This window comes from Pseudopipra pipra, chromosome Z, assembly GCF_036250125.1.
Source record: "Pseudopipra pipra isolate bDixPip1 chromosome Z, bDixPip1.hap1, whole genome shotgun sequence".
NCBI classification, from domain to species: Eukaryota; Metazoa; Chordata; class Aves; order Passeriformes; family Pipridae; genus Pseudopipra; species Pseudopipra pipra.
The window spans coordinates 14721398-14745920 of record NC_087581.1 but is presented as its reverse complement, the minus strand read 5'-3'; the positions used below and the strand labels follow the sequence as shown (position 1 = coordinate 14745920).

The following is a 24523-nucleotide window of genomic DNA, read 5'->3' as shown; positions in this document are numbered from 1 at the left end:
ACTAAACCTCCCCCATATCGAAACTAAAATCCCATGTTTTCTATTCCAGCCATGAATCCTTCTGGAATGTTGACAGTATTAATTTGAGCAGAAAGGAGGTTCTATCATATAAATTTATACAGAATTATCTATCTTCTATACCCATCCTTTGTTATTCAACTGACAAAATTGTCATGTATGGAGAGAAAAAACCCTCACTTCTCTTGAAAGAACTTGTATATGTAAAGCTAATTAAACTTATTACACTTCAGAAGTTTAAATAGGATAGTGGACAAAAAATTACCATCAAAGATCAACCATAATCTCTAAAGTTGCAGCTGATTTCAAACATTTCTTTTGACAGATTCCTAGTACAGTAATTTTTTAGAAGTATGAACACTCCAAATCTCCTCTATTTATAGGGAAGTTTGTAACAGGTTCAATTGGAGACATCAAAAACATTTTAAATAGACATCAGAAGATGCATCTGTAGTTTAAAGGTCAAATTTATTAGGAGATTAAGAGATGTATTATACATGGACTATAAATATAGCACAGCTGACTTTATTCACAGTCATACAGCCAATGCCAACCTATTTTGTAGACACTCTTGTTCTTTTGTTCCAAGAAAAGTTTGCACCATAAGACTTGGATTTAGGTTTTGGAATCTTCTTCTCTTCAACATCATAACTCCAGCCTGGATGTTACAAGGGTATAGCAGGAGGAGATAAGAAACAATTAGAATTATAAATATTCTTAGCATACAATACAGAGCAAATGCAACTTAAGGCTTTTAACTTTAATATCTTTTTCTCCACATAGACATCCACTAATCTATTCCTTTCTAGTTGGCAGAAGAGAATAATGAAATGCCATACATGTGGCAAATGCCTACTCTCTCGGTTGATAAGACTTCACCATACTACAGTGAAATGCAAAAAACTTGACAGTCATCAGTGAAAAGCTCAACAGAGAACACAGACTGTCCTGCAAGTTTATAGCTCCACAGCTCTATAGCATCACAGAAGCAATAAGGCTCTGTGTATGTTGGCACAGGAAATGAAAAATATAAAAATGGACAAAAAATAACATGTAGAAGATCAACCCCAAAGGCTGGGAGAGAATGGAGATTTTGGAAAGCTAGAAAAAAAAGAAGGGTGAGAAGACTAAAAAAAAAAAGAAGAGCGGAGAAAAAACTTCAACTTTAGAAAGGAGTTTAATACTTAACATTTTTGTAAGAACATAAAAAATCAGGAATAAAGAAAAGAGAATGAAGTGATAGAAGACAAGTAAATTATGTGATAGTTAAGCAAGAGAAATGCTTAAAAATGTCAGAAAAGAGGAGGTGGAGACATTAGTGTTTATGTAAATCAAAATGCAAATTGGTTGCAGCCTCCAGGTGCCTGGAAAGTTGCCAGGGCAGCACTCAGTATTCCAAAGTTTGGTCTCTTTAGCTGCAATATTTCACTCAAAGTAGAGATACTTGAGTTGAAGACAGAAGTGGTTAAATATGCAGTTTTAAGTGATACTCATAATATACTACTTTTCTTCCTTAGTTTTAAACCCAAAACTTTAAGTCCTAAAATGTTTAACATATATCTGAATTTCTCTATGCAAGGTGATCACAGAAAACACTCAAGGTACACCTAAACATCAAAATGTTCTGTAAGACACACAAGTTGTCATGTCACTGTCTCAATTTTATATATCCACAAACGTTACACAAACATTTTCTTCCTGTTTATTAGTCTCAATCAATGTTAATTTTCAACTTAACTATTCTCCATAAGAAATACTGAAGAGAGAATTTAAAAGCATATTCTTTCCATCTCTGAGAACACTGGCTTTTGTCTCCTGTTCTCATTAAAAATATAAGCTTGAGTAAACAGCCAGAACTAGATCCAGAGACAGACTTCAGTATTGCAACATTCAGCATTATAACACCTAACACTGAGGCACTTGGCTGCTGGAATGGAATCTACAGCCCCAAGGTATTGCTTCATCTTTTTATACACTAGATGGAGAGGGGCCAAGTGCCTCTAGAAGAGATTCACAACTGCCAGCACAACAACTTGGACCGACACAGTTATCCAAAATGCGTAAGGGTAGTTACACCTAACTAATGATTCCAAGGGGCCACCATATGTGATTAGGTTTCAGACTTGGGAACAGACTCCTTCAGTCAGGCACCTTGAATTGCTCGTGACCGAGTGCAGAGGTCGCTTTTATAAAAATACCATAATGGTGGGGGAAGCTATTCTTGCCCAGAACCCTGCCACACAAGCCAAGTAGACAGAAAGCAGATTTCATAGTCTCCGGAAGAACACCCTCACCACTTGACTAAAGGTTATTGCACAGTAGGAAAACTCTTCATCCTTGTTACTTAAGTTGTATGTTTTTAAACTGCTGCCTCAGTGATGTCAGAAAGGACAAAAAAGAATTTAGGTCAAGAGGCAAAACTTTTAATTTCATCCAGTTAAAACTGTTATCTCCTTGCCTTGACCTTAGACCATCCCCAGCTGTAATTTTTGGACAGTGATCTCTGTTACTGCAACCAGTGCTGTTATATCAACATTAGAAAATGTGTCAGATGGGGCAGGCAGAAAGATAGCCTGCTTTATGCTCCTGAAGTTCTTAGGTGAGAAGGAACTTTTAAGTTTACCAATCTATCAAAAGAACCTGCAATATCTAGAATTTGCAGAAATTAAACTTAGGGTTCTTAAGGAATTTTGTAATGGAAAATTTGGGTGGTTCATGCAGGAACGAGAGAGAGGTAAGTATCTGTGTTCCTAGGCTTAGATTTGTTTCAATAATAACTCAGTTAAGAAGCTAAGTTCCAGTGTAAAAGCATGCCTGAATTTCTAATTTCTTTCTAAAAGCAGAACTAAATATTGTAAAATTTGTATTTCTAGATACATCTGATATTGAAGCTATCACTACAGAAAATATTATGCTCACATCATATGCATAAATAAAAATAAGATCATAATTTAGGCAAGCCAGTATCTAATAAAACCATAATTTAAAATAATTTTAAATTCATAATTTAGGTAAGCCAATATCTACAGAAAAGTCCATCTCAATTATGGTAAAATTAAGAGTGCAAGCTAAGTGATTAATTAACTACTAATATTAACACCAAGTCATAACCTTGGTATAGTTGGTAGAATTTTTTTGTAGGTTTCATACACAATGGAGTAATTTCTAACTCAGTGAAAGCATAAACTTTCTATATGGAACAAATGAATTTTACAATCTGCATTTTGAAAGGAAAAAATATAACACCTGCAAAGAGATGGCATAAGCAGCTCATTATATTATTTTTTTCTCTTACAGGCTGAATTGCTCAAGAAATAACATGAACAACACAGCAGCATTAATGAAGCAATACCAAATTCTCCTAAAATTCATATTTGTTCATAAAACAATACAAAATACTAATAAAATTCTACTGTAATTCGTATATCTAACGCAAATATGATAGTCCTATTAATTTCTTTTTGAATACAAATTATTTTTCAATAAAATTAAGATTATTAAGCCCCCCCAAGAAACCAATTCAAAGAGGAATTGACAGATTAAATACTAGTCTTACTAGCCTTTACCATTAAAAAGTGCAAATAAATTGCACATTAAATGTCCTAGTTTCTTAGATGTATAAGTTAATGGACTTACCATGTTTTTGGGTGTACACCAGCCATCTAATAATTCTGCATAATTTTGTCTAACCAAGAAACTTTACTATTTACTCCAGACTAAACATAGGTGAAAGCTGGAGACCACAGAGAAGACTTTTGAAGAAGCTTACCCTTCATGTGCATTATTCCTGGCTTTAACTCAGTGTAATTAATTTTCTTCACACCCACAGGCACTAAGCATCAAGACTAACTCTTTAAGGAAAATGGAATTGATTTAAAAACCAAAAACCAAGCCAAACCAACAACAACAACAAAACTCAAAAAAAAAAAGAAAAAGGAAACAAAAAGAAAAAAAGAGCATAAAATTCACGCCAACACAAAAAAGGACTGCTGGATATTCAAAAGGCTGAGATTATGAATACTGCTTGTGGTACTACCATTCTGTGAGAAAATACAAGCCTAAATAACTAAATAAGTTTTAGATACATTCGTTCTGATACATCATTAGCTTAAAAAATATTAAGCAACAATACTGGCTCTTTTTCTCAAATATGAACAATCATCAAGTGCAAGTGCTTAGACTGTAGTGCTGGGAAGAGTTAGGCAAAACATCCCTAGTCTACAACTTCCTCATGGGTAGCAGCAGAGGGAGTGTGCTGATCTTTCTCTGGTGACCAGCAACAGGACATGAAGAATGGAATGAAGCTGCATCTGGGGAAATTCAGACTCAACATCAGGAAAAGATTATTCACTTAAACAGTGGCGGGTCATTGGAACAGGCTCCCCAGGAAAGTGACCAGGACACCCAGCCTGTCAAGAGTTCAGGGCACATCTGGACAATGGTCTTAGTCATATGGTTTACCTTTACATAGTTCTATGAGGAGCAGCATAATCCTGACGTGTTCCTAAATTTATGCTACAATTCAGCCAAAATTGAAGTCCAACATGCTTACTTGGTAGTCATCTAATTTTAGTTTTTCTGATTACCAAACATTCACAAGTTTCCCTAAGAGGTTGGAACACCTTTCCAGAAAGTGGAATGCCTTCAGCACCCTTGGAAATATGCCCCCATTCCTGTTTTCCTCCTCCTCATACAGAACACTAGTGGTCTACAAATCCTGTGGAATAGAGGATTAAGGTACTTTATCCTGTACTTTTTCTGTTGTCAATACTTAGAGATCAAGACTGCCTATGGAAAGATGAATCCTTCATATCCAGTACATATAATACGTACCATTTTTTTCAGCAAAGGCAATGGCATCTTCTTTTGTAGCGAAAGTAAGAACCATGTTGGATAAAGGATCAGCTCTGTAAGAAATCAGATGACAAATTTTAGGCATATTTGAAATAGAAAATAATTATATCTGTACCTCAAAAGTCAGTCAAAGGCTATATTGCACAACTCTCTAGTACACCACCTCACAAACCATTCAAAATACTTTTATTTTTAATTATTTTCAGGATCAACATTTACTTTCTGCAGAGTATTGTTTCACTCCTTTAGTCTGGTGAACATTCCCCACAACTATTTCCAAAAATTCATCAGTTTTTTTGTTAGACAAACATATCTAATGACTTTCTGTGGTTATAATAAGTGCTCTGACACAATCTTTTTAATTTTAAATCTCTTCGTGGAAGATCAGGAGGCTTAAGGTAATTCTGAACATTTCAAACAGACCAAGAGTCTGTAGAGCAGCTAGGGGAAGAATAATCTCAAAGAGAAAAGAGCAAGATACTGAAATGAGCAGAGCAGGAACTAATCAGAGACTGAAAAATACACAAAAAAGTATTAAGAGTTCTGCTTTGGCTGAGTTCACATGACCTCCACAAATTATTTATTTCAGTACAGCAAGCAGATCGCAGGCCACCATCAAAAATGAAGCTCCAAAATGCAAACTGCTAGTTAACTAAATACACAGTGGTTAGTTTTAGATGACCAACTATTCTTCATCTGCACTTTTGAAAGGAATCAAACAGCAAAAAGCTTTCTGAAACAAATTAAAATCTCAGTTAAAACACTAAACTGCCTTTTTGTTGCTATGAAAGCTCAATTTAAGAACAATGACAAAGGATGGGAAAAAAGAGGGTTTTAACTTTTAAAGAAATAAGAAAATGAAATACTGGTTGTAGCAACACAAAGATTAGATAAAGCTTCCTGAGACAACACTGCCTATGAGCCTGGGAGACAGCTGGGACAACAAGACCAAATTGCAACAAACTATTGCAGGACCTGCCTCTCAACTGTTCTTTCTTTGAAGCTAGAAGGATAAATGAAGAAAAAAAGCACCCAAAGATACACTGAACTCTCTACAATAAAGGACAAAGCCTGTGACTGGCGGAGTGGGAGGGGAAGAGGGGGGAATCTAGCTTCCAGCAAAGACAACAGTGCAATTTTATCTGATGTTCACATGGAAAAATGGAGTTCACTACATATCCAATATATTCTCCAATAAAAAAAAAAAAAACAAAAAACAAAACACCACCCAAAAAACCAAACCAAACAAAAAACCCCCAAACAACAGCAAAAAACAAAACAAAACAAAAAAACCCCAACCCCAACCTCCCCCCAAAACCCTACAACAAACAAATAAACAAAACACAATAAAGGCAGAAATTACACTTTTGCAAGCCACTGTGATAGGCTCTCCTAAAGACATTTAAAGATTTCTCTTATAAAGGCAGAAAAAAACCCTAGGAACTAAGAATTCATTCATAACATGATCAGTGGAGAATCAAGTGGCCCAAGTACATTGCAAGATTGTGACAACTTTTGCTAATCGTTATTCTCCTCCATGACTGGTTTTGGAAAAATCTTCTCAATACTACTAAGTGGGAACAAAGAAATTTTAAGTTTGAAGTGTAGTGAGGGACCAGTGCCTGTTCTGCAAATTTGGCAATTCCAAAGAGGCAGTTGGGAAATTAGAATAGTGCAGAAATTATTTGTTCTCTTTTCATGTGAAATCATCTTTGATTCCATCTAAATGCATTTCTGATCTCCTCTATCCATATGAGCAAACTGGAGTTCAGAATGTCTGGCATGATGTCCCAGTAGTGTCAGCAGTACCAGTGCTGCAGGATTTCCTATGCGCTGGCATAGGTTGTTGCATCAGGCATAGGTTGTTCCATCAGGCATTAAAAACTGGGATTCCATATTTTGTTCTCTTATGAGATCTTGTACAATGGATACCATGCACTTCCCATGTTTCTTTGTTTACAGCTTTATATTAAAAGGCGTGCTTGAGAACTAGGCATTCTTGTAACAAAATCTCCCAATTAAGGAAAAATGCCATGGGTCCATGCTTAGATATATAACTGGACAATTTTCACCAAGAAAAGCCCCAGTATCTGAGAAACAACAAATACACCAAAAACCCCAAAGAAGACTGTAACATGACAGAAATACAGCAGACAGACAGGTAAATAAGTATATCGAGTTTAGTGGAAAGGGGGCTTTAATCTCTAGACCCTAAAGGGCTCTAATCCACTAATCCCATTATATTATTCAAAAGTAAATGGAAAAGTGTCTAAGAATTGCTATTTGCAGAAATTAAATCTCAAAAGAAGAAATTCTTCTTAGGTATTTCTGGGTGTTGAATGGTAACATCGGAGTATCCACTAACAGTTTTTGCAAGAATGCCTTAAAAATGAATGGATACAAACTAATTTACAAAACCTTTAACCTAGTAGTGTCAATTCTCGATGCTTTTATCTACCTGGAGCTTGCCTACACATGAGAAATTCCTTTCCCTACTCCAAAATAAAAACGCACGTAGAGCCTCCTCAAATTTTTATGAGAAATCAATGTAACAGGAAGACTTGATTTCACAGTTATTTTGATCTAATATTTATGGATAAATTTATTTTATAAATAAAAAGGAAAACAAAATTCGGTGATTGGATTTAGAATGTTAAAAAACCTTAAAAAAATGCATCTTCAAGTTATTTCATACTTAAGGCGTTAAAGTTTTTCACAGAATTTTACATTCTTGGATCAGAAGTGCTAATATGATTGCAGCCAGTTATTTTCAATACACATTGTACCCTTTCTGAAGTTTGAAAAACAATCTCTAGCGGTTGATCTTGGTAATGTATAATAATTAACTATTCTGAATATGCCTCAAAAAAAGACAGCTTCAAATCAAAATTACAATATTGTCAGAGGAATTGCTGGCATAGTCCTCACAGCTTACAGGAATTCTAACCACACTGTGGAATGTAGGTAGTGTGTTTAAGGAAAAAAGAACTAAAAATTAGAAGCATCCAAGTTATACTTACATCTTCACATTACAGCATACTGAGCTAAGAGTAGTACTTTCCTAGATTTTTTTGTGTATTTAAGAGTTTTTAATACTAATATTAGCAATATTTAAAAAAACAGTATGATATTTTAAATTGCCGGATTTGGTTTTTTTTTAAAATTATTTACAACTCCTCATTTTAGATCTTCAGGATATTTATAAAATTTCGTAAAAAAAAATAAATCCAGAAGCTAAGTTTTGTTGTTTATGTTTAAAAGATACAACTGAGAGCTGAGAATGATTTATTGCTTTAGGTAACTAATAACCTTCTGGCCCTGCTGATGCCACATGGCATCACCACAAATGTAACTGCTGAAATTTTTGGTTGTTAACACCTTTTGTAAACTCTTCCAGATGATGTTGTGAGCTAAAATCAGCTTCTAAACCTAACAGATCATTAATCATACAACAAACAAACTCAACCACTTACTGTAAGTACTGTAAAAACATAATTAGATTTACAGGTAGAAAGAAGATTTCAAATTTACATGACTAGTAAGAGCTGAATACAAAAGAAAAGTATTTTCAAATTCAGTAAGTACTCACGTAGACGCCCAGCCCATTAAAGGGTTCTCCCAGCGCTCCCTGTTATCAAATTCCATCTTCCATTTCTTTGTATTGTTAAGTCCTGACTGCATTGCATTACGTGCTGGAACAAAAATGTGAACTTTTCTGGTTTTGATGTGCTCATCTGGAACACCAGTTAAAGCAGTGATATCCTAAGAAAAACATAATGGGACTTGTTAAAAAATGGTTTACGTAAGAGGCTTGTAAAATAGTATTCCTTATGCCTTTTACATAAAGCTACAAAAACAGAAAAAAATTGCAGAGAAGTATATTATGAGTTCAGTTAAATAAAAGTGAAGACGAGAGATGTTGAGGGGCTGCTATCATCCTACTTCCCCTGGCTGAATTAGACTTTGCATGGATAAGTTAGCTGAACCTGCTCATCCCCCAGCTACAAAACATCTAGTGCCAGAGGAGGGACAGGACATTTCCCCACATCCTTCTCCATCCACAGCTGCAAGGTCAGGCCTGCTTCAACTTGCACCAGCTGTAGCAAATGCAGATATGTGTAAACTCTTATTTATTCCTTAAAGAAAATTTCAGAGCACAGACTGAAACATCAACAAATTCCAAATTTTACATTACCATTAGGAGCCTAAACTTCATATGAACAGGACTATTCACCAAAATACTAGTCAGTCAAATAGATGCTGCAGTATAAGTGCTTTCCCTTGGGCTTTAACTCTGTATATAATTAAGAAATACCAACATCCATGCTGACTTAAGAAGCTGTGCTTAGCATGAAGGAAGAGACAGATGGTAGTATCTTTTACACAACAGTCTATTGATTGTTTGAGACTGCAGAGCAGGTACTAGAATTCAGCTCGCTTATTTAGACAGTAGTTATTACAGAAAATTGATCCCCTCTTCATGTTTCAAGCTATGACTATCAGCTTTTGAGAGTCAGTTCTTCTGATGATGGTCAAGATCAAGAGAGGAACATTTGATACTGATAACATTCTTCAGTATTTTTGTGAAGGACAAAAGGATTCAGGAGATTCCAACCTTCAAAGAAAAAAAAGAGACTTGTAACATTGTATATAGGCAGTAGTAGGACGCTCCCCTCCATTAGAGAGGCATAAGCCTTGTTGAGGGCCTCCAGAAATAAACCTAATAAAGATAAAAATCGAAGCATCACAAAACCAGCCTAAAAATATTAACTGACTTTAACAAAGAATAAGATAGGGAAAAGCCTCACAAGAACTGCTGTGAAAAATTACCCTCAGCAGCATCTGATATAATTAAAGTGAACATTCTTGCTAAAAACTAAACAGTAATTATATAAAATTAACCTGTCAGTTCACACTAGTAAAGAGTGAAATCAAACATCAAATCCATCTCTAAGGAAGCTGAACTGCTCCTTTTCCTTACATGCTTAAAAGGCCAGCAGGAGCTCCTCGGTCTGCCTCCCAGCCCTCCCCTCTCCTTCTCTCTCTCCAGGAACAAGCAGTAAACTGGTAAAAGTCCAGAAAAGTGCAGCACAACTTTGGGCATATTGAACTCATCTTGGCAGCACTGCCATGACTTGAATGAAAAGGAAAAAAAGTTTAAATAAAACACTGTGACTTTACATAACTGTACCTACTAACTTTATGGGATTTTGTTTTGTGGCAAAGTTAAAAAACTTCTTGATGTGATCACAATACCATCCTTTGAAATGTGGCAGTTCTCATTTTCCATTTTATGTCAGAAAATGAATTTTGGGAGATCAGTCCCTCAAAGCTACAAAAGGGAGCAAGTTTAAAGCATATGACTTGTATTTGCAATTAGAACTGTAGGGGCAACAAACAAGCATGCATATGGGTTTTCCAGCTTCCGACATTTCTACCCTGACTACCACAAGAAACTGTCAAAATATCTTAATAATTCCATTATAAATACTTTCATTAGAACCAAGTCATGCTTATTTTTAATCCAAGTCTAGCAGTGATATGAAACAGAAGCACTACCAGCCACAGGAATGTTGCAACACATATGTAAAATACCTTCTGATAGACTGGCATTTCTCACTGCTTAAGCTTAAACCACAGGTTTGGAAGGAAACTGCTTAAAGTTTTCTGATTTGAATTGGCAAAGTGCTTTGTTTAACAAAAAGCGGTTTTTACCTGCAGTAAAGTTTGGTAGGGATTCGATGCTTCAGTTTGCCTATATAGAGGAATAGGCTAAAATATTAGCTTTTATTTCTGTATTTAACAAACATGACTATTGAGAATATACAATACTATTCACAAAACATTTCTTTTTCTCCTCTCAAACAATCTGCTACATGCAAAAATTCTGGGGTTGTTATCAAATACTTTCAGATATGCAAACTTCAATATATCTCAAAATTATTTTTTCTTTACTATTATTATTCTCAGCAACTTGAAAGTCCATTATAAATTTCTTTATGCTTGAGATTTAGAGGTTTTTCAATTCTTCCAGAATGATCTGATTTACTAAAATAAGATACTCTGTTAAGTAATATTATGGACACATACAATCTCCTCTTTTGAAGCCTTCACACCAGAGAATCATAAAAGTACTACATATTAGTGCATACAGAACACAATCTAAAGAGAGGGTTAAAACCAGCAAATGCTATATTTATGAGGTAACCATAGTAAAGAAATGCCTAGACTTGTTCATCTGGATGAAACTAAAACCAAAATCCCAGACAAACCCTTCAAGCCATGTTTTTTCAGGCATTCAGTTGGCTCCAAATCAAGGTTATTTCAGTAATAATACAGGATTCATCCCATAAAAATCTTTTCAAAATAAAAATTAAAACCTGCCTGCTTCCCAAAACTAAAATATCCATGTGGTGTTGCTAGCTCTCCATACTTAGATTCATTATAGCTAGAGTTTCCATGCCTTCTGGGAATCTAGCAATCATTTATTGATATCTTCCCCTTTTTAAAAGCTGGCAATTGAACAGACAGTTGTTAGGACAATGAGTTTCTGGTTGCTGAAGCCCAAGTTGTCCTGACATAAAATCACTGATTTTGCTTGCTGTATATATGTAAGGTACTGTAGCATAGCTGAGCTGTTTCCAAAGATATGGAATAAAAAAGCTTGGCATCTATCACATACTTGACACCTAAAGAGCACAGAAGCTCTAAAATTCCTATTCCCTGTAGGCGTACTCTTAGTCTAGACAAACTGATTTCTCACACTTTTAAAATGCATTACAACACTCTATTGTGATCATTTCATCCACACAGCTCCAGCTAGTGACAGAAGAACCTGTCCTTTAAGCGACATTTCAATGGGCTAAAGCTCCCGCTCCAAGATGCCATTAAAACAATATAATACTTGAAAAGAACTATGCAGCACTGGGTTGAACTCTTTACTGGGTCTTCAGTGCTTTGTTCTGAGTTCAAGTTCTCATTGAAACTACCTGTGAACCAACTTTCCAAAACAAAGATATTTTTGACGGTTGGTTTTCACATTACTATCTTTTTTCTTTAAGTGTTCCTTAATGAATTTTGCTATATTAGCATATTAAGATACTAGGGAGGTGTTCAGCATTCAAAATCTTAAATATATTAGATGACAATATAAAAGACTTGAGATTTGAACTGTATTTTGCTTTACTAAAAATTAATAACCCTGATTCACATTTTTAAAACAGGCTATCACATAAAAGGTGCATTCTGACATTCTGTTTTTCTTAATATATATAAATGTATATACATAAAGTGAGCGTTGTTTCAATAGGAAACTGATTTTTTTTGTGATTCAAGAAAATTTTGTAATTCAAGAAATTTTTTTTGCAATACAAGAAAATGTAAACACTCACTTTGAGGCATTTTGTCTCTTCTTGCAATTAGCTAAAAGGGACAAAACACTTTTTTTTTTTTTAAGCGGTAGAAATCACATAAAATTGCTTACAAATATAGGTGGGTTTGTGTTTATTATAACTTACACTATTTAAGAATATTTGTCACGGTGGAAAGCCTGCTAAAACTGATCTGAAAAGGGTAATAAGAAATTATAAGTGTGCTACACAGCAGAGAGAAAAACTGATTCACAGAGGCAGTGTCAATGAAAGCACTATTCAGCATGAAGATGACTTTTAAAGGAAATGAGAATTTCCTTCTTTTAAGTACTCCACTAATAGCACAAATTCCAAAGGGGAAAAGAAATGGAACTCTCTAATTAACGGAAAAGAGACAAAATGATGGAAAGTATCTCTGAAACAAGTTTTTTTGAATAGATGGGTGAGGTGTGCATAAAGGTGTCATGTTTGTTCTATGGCATTTCTTTCACCACACAGACAGAAACTGTACATACCCACTATTAACTATCTACAGTTTAGCACCCCCCTCTTTTTTTTTTTTTTAATAAAGGAAACAGGGAACAAGCAATGGGAAGTTGATGTCAAAACACAGAAAAACCTCCCAGCAAGCTTCCAGCAACCACCCAGGATTTAGAGTCTTGCTAGCTGCTCTCTTTTCAATACCAGAATTTCACACATTTCAATGACCATTATGACTTCAAAGAATCAAATTTTCATCATTGTCCGTCATCTGCCGGTTGATTTGTATAAAGGAGTTCTTCTGCATGCATTCCAGACAAAGGGCTCCTTACTTTCGTGGCTATATATCAAATTTAAAAGTTCTGTTTGTGACAGTTGTGTCTGTGGTAAATTAGGGTAACATTGAAGGAGTGCAGCTGCTCTGCAGGAACCTCCTTTTTGGCATCATTTCACTTAAATAAAAACTGAATAATTAGCTTCTGCCTTTATTAAACCACAAAAATGCCACTGGCCTTAGCAATTACTTCCGGTTGCCCCACCTACTTAACCTCAATAGTTTTACACTTGTTAGAATGGAGGGAAAGTAGAAGTTTTCTGTACTTTATAGGAGTTTATAACAGCTTGCTCTCTTCTCCACTTCCAACATGTTTTACTAAGTGCATTAAGTTTTGCTATAAATTCATGTTGCAATTCACTTTATTTAGAAGTTGTTGCATCAAAGCACAGAACATCTTGCATAATACCCACAAAATAGCTGCTGTGAAAGGAGTTTTTTATTTAATGTGCTCAGCTGCTTAGACTGTAAGTCAGGATGAGAACATGTTTCTACATTTCAATACAGTATTTTTGAAGGAAATGTAAGAGAACAGAATCTACTATGCAAATTGCAAGTAGAAAAATGGAGCAGAATGAACTAAATGTGGTCAGACAACATCTATCTAACAGCCACAGACAAAACAAGGGGAAAAAGCATATTTGCCCTTAGGAGACTGTATCACACAGGATACAGTTTTCTTTCAGGCTTCACAATCATTCTGTGTTATCACAGTAAACTGTGAACAACATGATGTTACCCATAATGTGTTCTCCCAACTAATCATCCAGCAGAATGATTAATAAAGAAGATGAAAAAAGCAGTGAAATAACCATATTTTTATAAAGAAAACCAAACATTTAAAGAGGATTTGACAATAATAAAGATTTTGTGAAAGCTTCCATTTAAAGAAAACATCTTTCCATACGGTAAAAAACTAAAGAGAAACTGAAAATGAAAAAAAGTGGCTCTAGCAGAAACAGAAACCATCACATTACTGGAATCAACCTAATTCTACTATAATACTTTCTAGACTGCCAACTGCCATTATGCAGAGGAAGTGTCACCATCCAAAACAGTCCAACACTTGCAAGTGCTGGTAGCTTCAGCAAACTCTATTCATCAGTTTGTATTTCACAGCTGAGGAAATAGTACTCTAACAATCATGATGGATGAGCATTCACTGTGGTTGCAAAAACTCCTTGAGAACTTCCCTGTTGTCCTGCTGCAAAGGTTCACTCCACTTTCCCAATATTTCACATGCCTAGTATTATTCCATGCTTTCCTTCCATAAGATACTACAAATGTAATGGCACAACACATTCCACACACCATTAAACCAATGTCATTTGGATTTGTTCAGAGAAAACACAAGAGCAAACAGGAATAAGAATTCAAATTCTAAAAATCCCAGTTGCTCTCTACCAATTGGAACATGACTCCACACTAGTCAGTAGAAAACCTTCTCCATAGTAGCCCTTCTTTCATATCCTTAAGATACTTTACTTAAAGTCTGCATTACATCCCCAAATTTTGTACTCAGATTTTGTCTCCCACAAAAGTCATATAAATATGCTATTTATAAAAGTGATTAATGGCAAGTTGTGGCAAAAGCTTCTGATTTTGCATCTCTCACTGCCCTGACAAGCCTCAAAACAGAGAGCCATGTTTCTTGGTACATGTGAAAAAAACCCCTATAATTTAGCCTGCACTCTGATGGAGAAGTAAATGACATTTCAGAAATTTAACAATGAAACATTCAAAACACCTAAGTCCACTTTCACAATAAATAAATATTTCATGTTCAGTATTGGTTTTCTGCCAAGAAGTAATCAAAAGGAACAAAAAATTATTATTTACTAATACTGGTGTTGGTTTTTTTTTTCTTTCTGTAATGGTATGTCTTAGTTATGTCAATCTTGTCTGGGTAAATAGCATGAAGTTAAAGAGAAGGGAAATCAAGTATATCAAGTATCTGGATTTACACTTTTCTCCACATGACTGAAATAAGGAAACCATTATTAAACAGAGGAAAGCTGAAGCAGTCAGGGGCAAAGAATATATTTCATAGAAGTAGATTGATGTTGCTACTAGTACTCATCAGATACTTCAGTGTGGTTGTGACATTCTTCTAATTGAAGAAATGACAAACAGCATGCTTACCTTAAGGTGGGAAAAAAACTCTGAATTACAGCAATCTTGTAAACTACAGCAGATCTTGTAAACTACTTTTTCTTGTAACACAACAATATTTGGAGAAAGTGTACTTTCTAGAACTCATCCAAAGCATATGTAAGCAAATCTTTTGCTTGCACACACACAGTGGCTGGGTCTTCTTTGAGGCTTTTTAAATATACATTTTCCTACAGTGCACAACTTTCAAGCTCTCTACAAGAACTCCACAATCCTCAGATTAAAGAATGTGCAAGAAAATCAGTTAGTTAACAATAAGACTACAGCAATGTTTTTAGCCTATAAACTTTCAAATCAAAGAAGAGGCCACTTTAATTTACCTGAATTTAGAAAAACAAAGAGGATAACCAAACAACTGAAAAAATATTATTTCTCTTAGAATAATTTACAGTTAAGGCAACACTTCACTGCTTTACTACCATAAGCAACTGTTCTCACAGATACTATTTCTTAGCTTGAAAACAAAACCATCAGAAAAGAGCTTTAAATGAAAACAGACAGAAGTACTAGCAGCTAGAGCCTACCTAGAATAGACAGCTTTGTACCAATTCCCCTAATTAGGCAATTTTGTATATACTATTAAATAAACAGTATATTGTAGTTCAATGGTGGTATATTTTTCAAACACAATTTATTAATTTTTCAGTTCTGATATTTATACTATACTCCCAGCATAAATCACAATAGCAGATTGTCTTGCAAAGCTTAACATGGTATTTCTTGATCTTACAGTCTATAAAATGTAGTTTTGATCACAGATACCCAAAGCCTTAATCAGCAGTTCAGAATGTGGTCTTTGTATCTTTAATGAAAGCCAAAATTCAGGCTATTCTTATGCACTGGGAATAATCTCTGTATTTTTTGTGTGTTTCTGATGCAATTTTAATGAAGTCCTTACTTTTAACATTCATTAAAAGTTATGTGTATTTACAAATTAAACCATAAGCATATGACTTAAGTGAATTTTGTAAAGTTACTGTTTTTCAGGAATTCTGTCAGGAACAAGAAAATCGGAAGCTATGATCTGCTTTATGCCCATCTGAAAACCTTACAAAGCTTCCTCTGAAGAACCAATTAAGAAGATTTCCAAGTCAGGTAGAGTTCCCAAATTTGAGTATCACTTGTTTCATAATCTTCAGTCTTTGCAGGGAAAGGGGTCCAATTGATGTTAAATATGTGGCTGAGGTGCATTTTCTCAAAGCTCCCTTATCCATTCAAGCTGCAAAACATCCAATGGAGCAAACACTTAGAGCCTGGCAGTGAACTGGGACACTACGTACACACAGGCAGTGGAATTTCTGCTGTGAAGCAGGAACACCTTGGCCAATTCCTAATCTAATCTGGACAGCAAATAAAGTCTGAGCTGTTGAGTACAAATTTGGATGTACAGCAAAGTCTTAAAAATCGATAGCTTTGGTAAGATTTCCTGTGATGAAATCATAAGACTGATTATGTCTACACTGTATGAAGCATTAACTCTGAATTCAGTTTTAACTAACTAACAATGTCTCTGGGCTGGCAATTAGAGCAAAGAATACTAAAGTTTAAATTCTATTATCAACTAGTCTAGTGTTCTTTTCCTTTTACCTTGCAACTTCCAAGTAATTAATTCCCAACTGAATCGTAGCTATGGAACAGCATTTAACTTTAAGGGTTAAAAATTAACAAACTTTTAAGGTTTTTATTTATTAAAAAAGGCATCCATCAAAGGTGAGGGTAAAAAAAAAAACGGCAAAAAGCCGTTTAAAGTGTAGCCTGACAATACTGTCACTCTAGTGTATGGTCTGCTACTAAGAACAGTATCAAGAAATCCAACCAATGTCTGCCTTCATTGTCATGCATGTTCTCTATTCTTCACATGTCCTTTATAGAGAAAGTGATTGCTGTAACAGAACTTTGCCCATACAGTTACAAGCGGTGAGAAAAACAGAAGCAAATCCCCAATCAAGAAATGCAAATTTAGAGCAAAATTCCTGTTGGTGAGTGCTTTTTAAAGGAAGAAAAGTTGCACTTAAGAAACTATAAGGAAGTCAGACCTGTTAAAAGCTGTCCCTTACCCTAAAATGTAATGCTTCTATGTAATATGCATGCACTTTAAAGGTTGAAAGAAAGTGCTAAATAGTGTACATAATTTCCATACACAGCAGGTAGTGAAGCAAGAAAAGAACTGACACAGTTACCCTCATTAAAGAGATGCACAAAAGAGAACTGTTATGCAGTGTTAGCATATTGAAGGTTTATGCATCAGGGATGTTGGGGCTATTAACAGCTTAAATGTTCACTGCATTTAGTTAATTAGTGCATATAGCTTTTAAGCCTTAAATGCATTTTAGAAAGTTCTTTTCTAACAGTACCACAGTGGTACTCCCTGGTGGGCATGGGAAGGGTTGATGGGGCTTTGACTGTTTTAACATTATCAATAAAATACACATCTTAATACAATTGGACAACACTGGTTTCTTCACATTTATCTTTATGATTAGTTAAAGTGGTTTCAAAAATCTCTCTCTAAAAATGCTGAATCATAACTAAAATGTGGTGTTACTTCACAAACTGGTTTTAGCTTGGTCTATCTAGAAGTCCATTCCTGTCATTAATGCTTTGGCCTTTATATGCTTGGCCTTTAAGGTTATTTATAGGACAGAAATCATGGTCTTATACTTTCTAACACAATAGAGAGAAATCCATCATCAATTAAATTCAGTAATTCAACTTGATACACTACACGTTTCCTTTCAGTTTCTATCACTGTGGGGAAAAAAATCAAAGGAGACTACAACATACAATTATGTTTACTAAATGGCAATAGAAAAGTAAGAATTTGTATTGAAACCACACATTACAGAGAAGATATTCAACTTCTGACTTAGAGAACCAGAATGAGCTGACCCAAAAATGCTTCCAAACAGAGTTGACATGGCAACAAAATCTGGTTCTAAGAAAATGCACCTAAGAAAAAATACAAGCCAGAAGACTAAAAAATAAAATACTAGTGCAAATTACAATATTTATCTTAAAACAGTTTCTGGTTGGATAACATGCTACTCAGTGAAAACTTTAAAATACATGATTTATACTGACGTCGGTCTACACAAAAAAATGGTTACTTATTTTTATATATGAATTTATACACACATCTAGGAAATGAACTGGTAAAGAAAAACTATCAACTTTTTCAGAAATTCTAATCAGAATTACTAACCGTAGTCTTAATTTTTTTAAAACATCTGCAACACAATTAAAACATCTTTAAAAAGTACCACATTTGGTACGTCTTATCAGCACTTTATAGAAATTCCTTATAGCTCAGCTTCTTCTTACTTTTTAACCCAGTTTTCAGGCTAAGAGGTAATAGGATAAAGGTTATTTTCCCATCAAGCAGACTTTCTTCTGCACTAAAAAGTAAGTCAATGGACTTTTTATCAAGTGGGTAGAACTGAGTATGCCAGAAAGATATATAAGAGACTAAGCAATTTCCCTACAGTTTATGCTTCAGAACGCAAGAACTAAATTGCATATAAAACTCTGGATCTGAACATCAGCTGCTCCCTCCATGGTCCCTGTCCCCGCTTAACACACATTAACTCCGCAAGTTGGAGAAAACAGTTATGAAAGGAATTCAAAGATACCTCACAAACATGCCACCAAGAACTTGAAAAGCATCTGACTCCAATTTCATCACTGATGATCTGAGTAAAAAGAGGAAATACTGAAGAAGCACCAGGCTCTCCTGCAGCATGACCAAGATGTTCAAGGATTCCCATGAGATTACTGGGCTTTCCAAACAAGGAAAGCTTTTCCTTTCTGAACTGATAAAACAATTCAGCTAGAACTTCATAACTAGAAACAGCTTTCAAGTCTGTACACAGAACTCTGTTAGTTAGGCTATGATTTGCAGTTTAAATCTACAACTTAGATATACTACAGAAATGCAGAAAGACACATCTGAATGGATAGAAAAGCGAGCTCTCTACAGGGAATTGTTTATTCACTGACAAGACAAAAAGAATTCATGCCATCTACAGAAATACTTCATAATGTGGGATACTACCTTAGGTGTTCCAAAAAAGGTTCAGATAATGGTACCATTTTATGAGAACATGAAAATACTATCCGGTCTTTAAAAACCAAAACTATTGAACAAAACAGCTTCAAACAATGAAGTTACTTCTTATTCCTATTGATTCCTTGACTGTATTAATGACTTTATTTTTTCTAGCAGATTAGAAACATGGCTTGCATATTTAGACCCCCAAAACCAAGGAAGTATTTGCATGCTGAACAAACCTCTGGAATCCAGAAAAACTAAACATGGCACAATGATACTCCTTTAATTTGTTCTGAGCAGCCATCACAGCAAGCTCTTCAAAACATTTATTCTTGGATAGAAAATTAAACACTGTGGAATGAAATGAAAAAAAAAATTGCCTGCATACCCTTCAAAGAGACATTCTTTGACCCAGTGCTCCAGATTGAAGCCTTGAAATTTTTGCACAAGAATGCTGCATGAAGGAAGCCCAGATGAACAGGCACTTCAGATGTTAGAAGGCTGCTGAACCTCAATCACAGACACTCCTCCTTCCAATACCCAGCAGAGATAGCACTACCATGCACCAAAAAAAGATTCTCAGACAAAGAAATCCAAATCCTTTACCCCAGCCTACAAAATAAACCCACACAGGGATAAGAAGGCAATTGCTCTCTGGATACAACAATCCATCACTTTATACAAGGTTCTGGGTTACTTGCAAAATGCACAGTTTTCTAAACTTGTTGCAACTTGTTGCCTGCAGACATTCTTACAGAAAGCTCTTTATCAGCCAATTGGGTTTTCTAAACCACCACAAGCTTCATCAAACTACAACTGCTCATGACAACAAGTTGTAGCAAGTACCATAGGCTGAATTGAGCTAGGATATTCCAACTGAAGAGGGATTTAACTGCCAAACAGCAAAATATAGTGAACTTGCGGTACTGAAAAATGTGTACGTAATTTGATAAACTGGTAACTACACCTGAGCTTGTACTTTAATTAAGACCAAATGCAACAATCAGCCATAACTATGAAGAAGAAACTGTCAAATTATTTCAATTAAAAACAAAAAAATAAAATCACTGTTTAGAAATAAATATATGCTCTGGCAGATCAGCATGGTGTACCTAAGAGAAAAAGATTATCACCATCTCCAGAATTATTATAACCTTTAAATATTAAATTTCACATTATCTGGTTGTTGAAGTTATCCAAGAAGGTTTTTTCCTCTCCAAAACATTATTTCTTAATCTTCACCTGGGGGGTGGAGGGCAGGATAAAATAAAGAAATAGAAAAAGAACTTTTTAACAGATTATGTTTTGCAGCAAAAAAGCAATTTCACAAATATACTATTAGTGACCACAGGGTAAAGGCCTTTAAGTATTTAACTTTATACAAATCCACTCTTAAATTAGACACTTTGGTTAAAGCAGATGTATTTGTAAAAATACATAGTATTTTTACATGCTAACAGTCTTCTCTTCTGAATGCTTTACTTTTATTGAAATAATTAAATTAATTTTGAAACACTTCTAGAATGTGAGTTTACACCTTAATCAGCCTCTAGTATCATTCAAACATCAGAGCAGTCAAGCATCACAACTGCAGATGACCAAATGCAAACACCACACAAAGTGTTGCATATGAGGTAAAATGAGAAGCCAACACACATTGTATTGAATATTTTATAAATCAACAGCAAACAACTTTGTTTTAAGGTTGAATCACAAGTACAACACAGTTCAAACGAGCTGATCACTTGCTTACTTGACACAACTGCGATCAAAGAAAGTACTTCTCCAAATCACAGGCTTTACATATAGGCCCCTTTGGTCAAAGCTAGAAACTGTTTCTCAAAACATATATGCCAAGTAAAGGATGGGAAAAAACCTTTTATAGACCTCATTTTACATAACATCTTTATTAATTTTTATTCATTTTCCACTATCCTGAAGCAAAATGTAAGCCACCGATCCAACTTACAGAAAAAAATAAATACAAAGAAGACAACCCACAAGAGGGAAATTTGAGGCTAAGGGGAAGGAATAGGTAACTGTCTGAACCCACAAAAAAATTTCCATCCTGGTACCACGTACCCTCTGAATATGACAAATCCCTATCACAGAGCTATACATATAAAGCACAGAAAAACTTTTAAGTTACATTCCTCATCTAAAGAGTAACGCTGTCCTGAATTGAATCCTTCATGGTAGCCACTTGAATAAATATTGCAGCTAGAGTAGATTAAACGAAGAAAAGATTATTCCAAATTCTTTTATTCCATTAAGTTACTTTAGGAATGGCTTGAACTCACGATCAAGTAATAAGCCACAATGGGTTAACAGCATTTTAAAAAACCAAAACATAGAACATCCACTATATCCTTATTATCTAACACAGTGGTAATAATTAGAGAATTCATGGCTGAACAGTAGCTTCAATAAAAGGAAATCTAGTAAACCTGTCCTTAATAAACGCATACTTTGCCAAATGTTTCTCTTCACGGAGTTGCAAAAACAGCTCCTCTACACAATTTTCAAATACAATGTCACACTGTCTCACACATAACTTTATGACATTTTACTGCTTTTGTTTTTAGAGTAAAGTATACTACATAGTCTCGGTTTTTAGGGAAGCAATGATCACACTTTAAAATGCATGTTAAAGCTTGATTTGCTGTGTCCTTTGTTTCACAGCACTACAGACTATCAGATTGACATTTGAAGAAGTTTCATCATTCCAGACTATTTTTCACTTGTTTGTATATTTTACTTTGAGCTGTAGTATTATCACTGCTTATTACAGTAAAGTCTATGCTTCTTTAATCAAACAAAGATTATACAATTTCAGTAATTTCTAATCCTAGCCAAAATTGGGATTTGAATAGTGAACAAACTATGACTTAATTCTGAAAACACCGACTGATGTTTGCTAACACCACAGTCTTCTAGAAAAAATGGCCTGGAATGCTTCCACAACTTTTTTGCTGAAAAGGTTCACATTCCGAGAATCCTATTAATACACTGTTACTCCAGGATTATCTAGTAGTAAACACTTAAAATAGACACTAAATTCTACTTCTAGACAGCCAAGAGGTAGCTGCTGAGATTCTTGACACAGATTTTAGAATAGTTATTAGAATCATAGAATCATTTAGGAAATAATTGGAAAGCCCCATAAGATCATTTAAATCCAAATGTTAATCCAGCATGGCCAAATCCACCACTAAAACATGTCCTCAAGTGCCACATCTACACATCTTTTATGCACCTCTACAGATGGCAACCCAACCACTTCCCCAGGCAGCCTATTTTAATGCTTGAGAATCCTTCCTGTGAAGAAATTTTTCCTAATATTGAAAGCATTTCCTTTTGTCCTATCACTTGCTACTTGGGAGAAGACCCCCACCTGGATACAACCTCCTTTCAAGTACTGGAAGGGAATGATAAAGTCTGTTCTGAACCTCCTTTTCTCCAGGCTAAACAGATTGAGTTCCCTCAGCCACTCCTTGTAACTTGCGCTCCAGACCCTTCACCAGCTCTGTTACCCTTCTCTGGACACCTTCCAGCTACTCATTTTCTTTCTTCTAGTGAGGCACCCAGAACTGGACACAGGATTTGAGGTTTGGCCTCACCTGTGCCAGTACAGGCTGCCCTGGTCCTGCTGCCCCCACTACAGCTGTTCCAGCCAGGATGCCACTGGCCTTCTTGGCCACCTGGGCACATGCTGGATCATGTTCAGCTTCTGTCAACCAGAACCCCCAAGTCCTTTTCCACCAGGTAGCTTTCCAGCCACTCTGCCCCAAGCCTGCAGCACTGCTCCAGGTTGTTGTGATCCAAGGGCAGGACCCAGAACTGGGTCTTATTGAACCTCATACCACTGGCCCCAGCCCACTGATCCAACCTGTCCTGATCTCTCTGCAGAACCTTCCTGTCCTCCAGCAGATCAACACTCCTGCTCAAACTGGAAGCGTTTGTGAACTGACTGAGGGTGCACTCAATCCCCTTGCCCAGATCATCAATCACGATATTAAACAGGGCTGGCTCTGATACTGAGCCCTGGGGAACACCACTTGAGATTGGCTGTCAGCTGGATTTAACTACATTCACACTACTCTTTGGGCTTGGCCTTCCAGTCATACAGTCTTTCAAGGAGTGAAAAGTACACCCATCCAGGCCATGAGCAGGCAGTTTTTCCAGGAGAAAGCTGCGGGAAAGCATTTACTAAAGCCCAGGTAGATAACATCATGGCCTTTCCTTCATCTGCTATGTGCATTTACTTACATGCTTTGGCCTAGGCTGCTGCAGTATATGGTATTTACTGCTCATCTCTAATGTCTTTTGAAAAGTATGAACTGCTCATCCTCAAATAAAGATTCAGATTTTCTGTGCCCAGTTTGGTGTATATAAGTCACCTTCAGTGAGTTACGTAGAGTTTCTCTACGATCCAAAGGAAAATGGCCCTCTGCTGAGGTTCAGTACTGAGACTGCTGAACCACTACTGCAAAAAGGTTAGCTAACACTATAGACCAAACAAAACAACTTCAGGACAGGTGACAAAATGCCATCATTCTACTTAGCCTGTCATACTCATAATAAAGTCTGTCCCTAGATGTTTGCACAATGCTGCAAAACTAATTCAGTACCATTTCAACTGCACTTGATAGCACTGGTCTGGAATGCTTAACTCTGTGTAGCAACTCCTATTTTATCTTGGCCTGGTACAGAATAAAAACATCTGTGAGATGACTACAACTGATCCTTAACCACAGTTCCACAACTCTTCTAGTGACTCCCCAGTGACCGATTCCTATAACTGCTCTTGCAATAATTTTTGCTTTGAGCTACAGCATATATATTGTCAGTGGAATATTCTGCTTTAGCAATGCAAAGGATAATTTCTGGCAGTAGTTCTAACTTTGAATTTTGGATTTTAAATACTGTTACCATTTAACCAACTTAAAGGTCCTTTTATTGACAAATATTTGTGGATACCTTTCAACTGCAGGGTGCAACCCTCACCAAAGTGCCCAACTCCAGCTAGATACTCAAAATGCAGCATTACCAGCACTGGCTGGGAAGTCTGCAAAAGCATTCATGCTCAACTGGAAGACACTTAGCTACAACAAACAGTATTGATGCACCCTACTCTCAATAACTGGAACAAACTGCAGGAACTAGGACAGTTCAAGCCTCCATTTCAGGCAAAACCACTTCAACTTTTTATAATAATGATGGAAGCTATGTTATAACATACACACG

The 24523-nt window shown here is 35.7% G+C and overlaps 1 protein-coding gene across 2 annotated transcripts in view; it reads right to left on the bottom strand.

Moving 5' to 3' along the window:
- Positions 1-467: 467 nt before the first annotated feature.
- The window catches only part of NDUFS4 (NADH:ubiquinone oxidoreductase subunit S4), a 47349-nt gene continuing 23293 nt past the window's right edge, over positions 468-24523 (bottom strand). For both annotated transcript variants that reach the window (XM_064641943.1, XM_064641944.1), the window contains 3 exons: positions 8462-8634; positions 4852-4925; positions 468-676 (listed from right to left, as the gene is read on the bottom strand). In XM_064641943.1, coding sequence (XP_064498013.1) covers positions 573-676; positions 4852-4925; positions 8462-8634 — 351 coding nt within the window. In that variant the 3' untranslated portion in view covers positions 468-572. The remainder of the gene's footprint in view (positions 677-4851; positions 4926-8461; positions 8635-24523) is intronic.